Source organism: Solanum tuberosum, unplaced genomic scaffold (assembly GCF_000226075.1).
Source record: "Solanum tuberosum cultivar DM 1-3 516 R44 unplaced genomic scaffold, SolTub_3.0 scf00027, whole genome shotgun sequence".
NCBI classification, from domain to species: domain Eukaryota; kingdom Viridiplantae; phylum Streptophyta; class Magnoliopsida; order Solanales; family Solanaceae; genus Solanum; species Solanum tuberosum.
The window spans coordinates 2,625,484-2,632,402 of record NW_006238953.1 but is presented as its reverse complement, the minus strand read 5'-3'; the positions used below and the strand labels follow the sequence as shown (position 1 = coordinate 2,632,402).

General features: G+C 35.4%; 1 protein-coding gene across 1 annotated transcript; it reads right to left on the bottom strand.

The window, feature by feature from the left end:
- Positions 1 to 956: 956 nt before the first annotated feature.
- LOC102585673 (ABC transporter B family member 15-like) lies at positions 957 to 5,766 on the bottom strand. The gene is made up of 7 exons (XM_006341751.1): positions 5,575 to 5,766; positions 5,374 to 5,428; positions 5,062 to 5,249; positions 4,329 to 4,786; positions 3,466 to 4,006; positions 1,416 to 3,370; positions 957 to 1,332 (listed from the first exon to the last, which is right to left on the bottom strand). The coding sequence occupies exons 1-7, from the start codon at positions 5,764 to 5,766 to the stop codon at positions 957 to 959; spliced, it is 3,765 nt and encodes a 1,254-aa protein (XP_006341813.1).
- Positions 5,767 to 6,919: the final 1,153 nt, after the last annotated feature.

Sequence of the window (6,919 nt, the reverse complement as noted above, 5' to 3'; positions counted from 1 at the left end):
CAAAGAAAAAGTTAAAAAAAATACACTACTAGTAGGGTGTGTATCTTAGAAAATTAACATGATAGTTAAAAAGTGTCAGACCAATAAGAATCGAGTAATATGAACCGAAGAATAAGTGTATATACATAGTAGTAGTTAAATTTGTACCATACTATATTTTATACATCAATTTATTGATAAATGAGTCAATGATTTAACCAAATCATATCAACTTATCATGATTAAGGATGTGTTTTGGCATGAAAAAAATATTATTTTATAAAAATAAAGAAAATTACTCTCTCCGAATAGGGTTCTACACGGCACAAATTTGATTTAATTAAATTTCTATATAGATATTAGAACCAAATAAAAAATACTTCCTGAGATCTAAAAAAAATGGTTTTATAAGTAATATTTCATACACAAAATGGACTCATCTCCACCGTCTGTTTGCACATACATAGACTTCTCTCACATGTTCATGCACAAATAATCAGTAGACATTTTTTTATTATTACATAATTGCAAAAGTGCAATGTATGTAGGGATGAACCCATAAATATTGAATCAGTCAAACCCAAACACATACTCGGCAAGTTGAGTTAGTAGTTCTTTTTCTAATATTGTTAGCTTCCTTTAACCCTTTACAGGCTGATTTTTAACCAAAAACAAAACGAGGCATATTTCAATACATGCTTTTTATATTTTACTTAATATACTTGTAGAAATTGATACTGGATACCCAAGATACATGAAACTGTGAAGCTCAGATACATTGTGGGATACATATACAAAGACAGAGAGGGAGAGAGGCAAGCAAGAAAGTACGTGTATCCCAGATACATGTGAATCACACTTTGAATACAGTATATCTGGAGCAAATTACACTTAATATGACTCGTGTGTATCTGAACCGGCCGATACATGTATTCAGAATAATTAAGCATAATCATTCTCTTTAAGATCAAAATGTTTCACCTATAAGGAGAATGGCCAGATTGCAACTTCATAAGTCCATAATATGAGCCATTCTTTCCAAGGGCAAGCAGCTGAGAATGTGATCCTTGTTCCACAACCTTTCCATTTTTAATCACAGCTATGGTGTCTGCCTTCTGTATCGTTGATAATCGATGAGCTACAACTACACTTGTTCTACTCATCATCATTTTCTCCAATGCTTCTTGTACTAAGTTCTCAGATACACTGTCAAGCGCGCTAGTTGCCTCGTCTAGGAGAAGTATAGTTGGATTCTTTAGTATCGCTCGTGCAAGTGCTATTCTTTGCCTTTGCCCTCCTGAGAGTTGGACTCCTCTTTCACCACAATAAGTTTCATAACCATCTTCCATAGCACTGCATTATATTACAAGATTGTACTAGTTTTTTAAGCATTTGTTTCAAAATGAATGGACGGATTTATAGTTATATGATCATACCTTATAAATTCATGGGCGTTAGCACGAATGGCAGCTTTCTTGATTTCAGACTCTGTAGCTGCTTCTTTCCCATAAATGATATTTTCGCGTATGGATCCTGCAAAAAGGGTAGGTTCTTGACTCACTAGAGCAATTTGTGATCTTAAGCTCTTCAAGTTGTAGCTTTTGATGTCTCTGTCATCAATTAGAACCTGTCCCTTTATTGGATCATAGAATCTTTCTATCAAGCCAATGATTGTAGATTTTCCAGAACCACTTTGCCCGACAAGTGCTACTGTTTTTCCTGATTCAATTTTCAGATTCATTCCTTGGAAGATTGCTTGATCAGGCCTCGACGGATAGTAAAAGAAGACATTCTTCAGCTCTATCTTTCCTTTTAATACCTTAATGACTTTAATCCCTTCAGAGTTCTCAGGTTCAATCTCAGTCTTTCGATCTAAGATAGCGAATACAGATGCAACTGCACTGCTACCTCTTGCCAAATCAGAAGTCATACTTCCTGTATCTGCTATATTTTTTCCGGTACTCATCAAAAGGAAGAAAACTTGAAATAGGTGCTTTGAAGTTAGTAGCTTTCTGTTCATTAGTCTTCCCCCATACCAATATGTTAAGGCAATGGCAGCTGTGGTTAGAAACTGAGAGCAAAACAAGCCAGCACCAGAAAGCAATGACTGTCGAATATTTTCTTTTCTCGGTCCTTTCTGAGTTTCAGAAAAGAGGTCCAACATTCGATCTTGAGAAGAGAAGGCGGTGATAGTCCTGTGATTGATTACTGCTTCACTTGCTAGCTGACTTCCTTCACTCTGTGCCTTTTGGGATCTTTCTGACATTCTTTTCATCAGAACACTTCGCGAGTAGAAGCTTGCTATGAGTAAAGGTTGTATAGATATTAGTACAATAGCAACTCTCCATGCGACAATCAATGCAAGCACAAAAGCAGTCGAAGCACTGACAGAAACCTGTAGTAGTAGTGACATACGATCACCTACAAGGGATCGAACCATACGGGCTTCAGTGGAGAGTCTTGCACAAACTGCTGCACTAGTGTTCTCGTCTCGATCATACCAGCCCACTTCAAATGTGAGCAAGTTTGAAAGCACCTTTTCCCTGATTCTCTTGGTCAGTTTCTCTCCCATTTTAGCAAAATTGTAATGTTGGAGTAGATTGGCAATGAAACTTGTCACACCTATGCTCAAAAAGACAACGCTGTAGATTTTGATCTCCGACTTTATCTTTGAAATATCATTTGATGTATATGCTGATACAACTAATCCCAAGCAAAATGCATAAAGTGGTTGAAGTACACCAAACGTAACAGCTCCTAAACATCCCAACAAAGCAATTTTCCACTCTGGTGCATTCATTTGAAGCAAACGCCACGTTGAGGGACTTGGATGAGAGAAGTTCTCCAAATACTCATCGTCACTACCATAATAAGAGCATGTATGAATGGTGGGAGCATAACTGACACTTATTGCTGGGGTAAAAGGAGAGGCAGGGCTATTTTGCCAACTTGACGTAGCGACATAAGGGGACCTAGGCATATTATAACCCCTTCTCATGTAGCTTCTTGTCTCGTTAGGAAGATACGGACTAGATGGCCCTTCATTGTTTGCTGTTGATTGCTGCAATTTGACCATTTTAAAGTAAACTCCACCTTCTTCATCAGTCTTACACATTAGATCATCATGAGAACCAGATTCAACAATTCTCCCTGACTCAACAACTACAATTTTGTCAGCCCTGCGTATTGTACTGAGGCGATGAGCAATGATGATTGTTGTCCTTCCTTGTGAAGCCAGGTCTAGAGCCTCTTGAACAATTCTTTCTGATTGTGCATCCAGCGCGCTTGTAGCTTCATCGAGTAAAAGAATTTTCGGGTCCTTAATCAACGCCCTAGCTATAGCAATCCTTTGCTTCTGTCCTCCAGACAATTGAAAACCAAATTGTCCCACCTAAAATCCAATTCAAACTTCAGTCAAATTTAGCCAAACAACAAAAAATAACAGATATCAACATCTAAAAGAAGAAGCAAAAGATGTTGGCTTACATGAGTATCATATCCATCCGGTAAAGAGGCTACAAATTCATGTGCATTTGCAGCCTTAGCAGCTTCAACAACCATTTTCATCGAAGCTCCTTCTTTTCCGAAGAGTATATTTTCCTTGATGGATGTAGCAAACAGAACAGGCTCCTGATTTACAAGCCCCATCTGAGATCTCAACCATTTAAGTTGCAGTCTCTTTATTTTATGTCCATCAAGTAAGATATCACCTTTGATAGGATCATAAAATCTTTCTAGCAAAGAAATGACAGTGGACTTTCCGGAACCACTGCCTCCCACAATTGCTACTGTCTTTCCAGCTTTCACTTTAAGACTAAAATCTTGGAGGACCTGAATATCTGATCTTGATGGATAACTGAAAGTTACGTCCTTGAACTCAATATCTCCTCTTACATATGCTAGAATTTTCCCTTTACCATCTTCAGAATCTATTTGAGGAACACGATCGATGAGTTCAAAAATTCTTGCAGCAGCAATTGTTGCCTCAACGATGAATGAGATATTTGGAAGTGCACTCATACAAGACCTATAATCACAAACCAAGCCTTAGCAATATCAAAATTTGCTACAATCATTTGTCATGTTGAATGTAATTTTAACATGAACTTTACCTTCCGTAACAATACAGCAAAATAAACCACTACAACAATAAAGTTACTAAAGTCAGAAAATTGTTTATTGTCGCATTGAAGTTACTGAACTTTATCTACTAAAGACACTCTACTAATGATAAAACATATCCATCAAGGTTACTAACCTGCTATAGCGAGTAAGGTTTTGTGACTTAACCGTTACAAAGTACCATTACTTAAATGTGATGAGAAGTAAGGTTATAAAATGAGACTTACAGTCCTCCAAGAACAACACAAAGAGCTGATACGAAAACGCGACCACCACTTTCTCCTCTATTAGAAACAAGTACACTCCCTGCCCATGATTGAAATGCCCACGACACATAAATCATTCCCATACTTCCTAACAACAATCCCTTAGTAAGCCCTTGTTTCACACCAAGATTCAAACTTTCCTCAAGACCAATGCTGAATCTTTTTAGTGTTTCATTCTCCCCTACATAAGAGTAAACTGTTCGAATCGATGAAATTGCTTGTTCTGCTACACTCCCTGCAACTCCATAGGCATCCTTCATCTTCATTCCCTGGATCATAAGTAGCTTCCCAAATGCTACACCAGGTATAACAAAACCAAGTGAAAATGGAACTGAAGCTAATGCTAGTCTCCATGACAGGTAGAAAGCAAGAATTAAGCCAAAAATGAACGTTGACAGATGAGCAACACAATTAGGTATCTGCAACAAAGGAGAAAATGTCCGTTAATTTCAAGCATGACCGATCACTCAACTTTACCTACTATAACAATGAAATCACCTGGATTAGTAGATTTTGATTGTTATAATGGATACATTTAGTAATGTTACTTAATATGCCAAAAACTTTAATGTGATACTAAATATTTAGTGTTAGAGTGAAAAAGGTCTAGTGATCATACGTGAAACTAATTAATCCAAACTCAAAAACACAGAGTAAAAATACATATCTAACTTGAGAAAGAATAATAAAAGACCTTCTCTGCTATAGCATCTTGGATTGAATGAGCATCAGCTGAGATTGTGGAAACAACTTGAAAACTAGTACTGGAGGAACCATCTTGCTTGTCAAAGAAACTAACTTCTTGTCTAAGCACTGATTTTAAGTACTCCATCCTTATTCGACTTGTTTGTCTCTCTGCACTTCTTGTCCAGCAAATTCCCCCTACACATCATTACGTAATTTAGAACACAGTATCCGAACTCATAAGGTTCAAATCCCGTCTCTGTATAAAAGCTAAACTCATGAGATATCCTCGTTACTAACAATAAAAAAGAGTGATGCATACCAATGCAAGCAGATATACCAACTCCAATTGCAACATAGAGCAACCTGAGTGAGTACTGTTTCAAGGACATGGAAGAATTAAATTCTGTTTCATTAATATGCGAATTTTTATCTCATGAATGAATTAACTAATACATAGATTCTGAAATCAAACGTCATATAAGAAATACTGAAATTTTTACAAGGAGATTAAATTAAATACCTTGTCCACAATAGCATTAGTGAAAGAATCATCATCAATAGCAGCACCTCCATAATCATCAATAAGAGAACTAAGAATAAACATATTAAGAGGAGTCATAAGCCCATCTCCAATGCATCCTAAAGTACCAAAAAACATTAGCAACTTATCAACACCATCACCATATCTAAAAAGCCCACCTCTCTTTCCCATTTTCAAAATTATAATTAAAAAAAGTATTATCACAAGCTATATATTACAAGCTCCAAAATCATATAAATAAGAAAATTTGAACTATATCAGAATTAAAAGACAATGATATCCCTTCAAAAGTTTGTCTTTCCATGTTGTATTCTCAAATCTAGTATTTAATAAATAGGTTACTTTCTAGCTGATCAATGACTACTAGACAAGTTGTTTTAATTATTCGCATTAACTTTTATACACCGATAATATAAACAAAATATTCTTGGAATATGATCTCCTAAATTCGAATTCGCAGGGAAATCTTACATTGGAGGTAAAGTGCTTTCTAACAAAGGCAACTCTGTACCTAGGGGACTCGAACCCGGAAAATATGGTATTACTAACATAAAAGTAAGGCAAATTACCTCATATAACAAGTTAAATTCTATTTGATAGAATAAAAATTATCTACATTATGGCCTATGGGTGTAAATATAAGTTAAACTGTTTAGTGTTATTCGTGCCGGCTACTTCTGTTATATTATTTGCCACATTGTTAAAATTGGTGTAGTACTTCCAGCAAATAAAATAAAATAAAATTGGCGTATACACATGGAGACCGGAGATAAAACTTGATATTTATATATATCGTTTTTCATGAGAATCTTCACTATGATTTCAAAGAATATATGGAATGACAACTAGGCAAAAAAATAATAATATAAAAGTTTGCGAATTAAATGCATATATTATTATAGCTTGAAGACGTCAACTTTATAGATATTATTCTCGAGGTATTTGATTAGTTTGTTGACACAAACAAAGTAGGAATTAAGAAATAACAAATTTCTTAGTAGAAACAAATGGAACTTAATTATGTATGGACGTTTATATAAATTTGGGTGCACAACTAAAAACAGAAAATTGATCCTTAGCTAGTCATCTAGATAAATAACTAGTGGATCATTTAACCTTTTTGTAGCATAGGTACTAACAGATAATATTATATCAATTTTAAAAAATATAAACAAAAAATATCTAGCTTTGTGGAAGGATTACAAATTCACATGCTCCATTTTTAGCCTATGAATTTGCCTCTGCTGACAGCATCAATTTTTTTTGGCATAATACATATATTGGACCTTAAACTTGGCTTCAAATTTTAACTTTGACCTCCAAC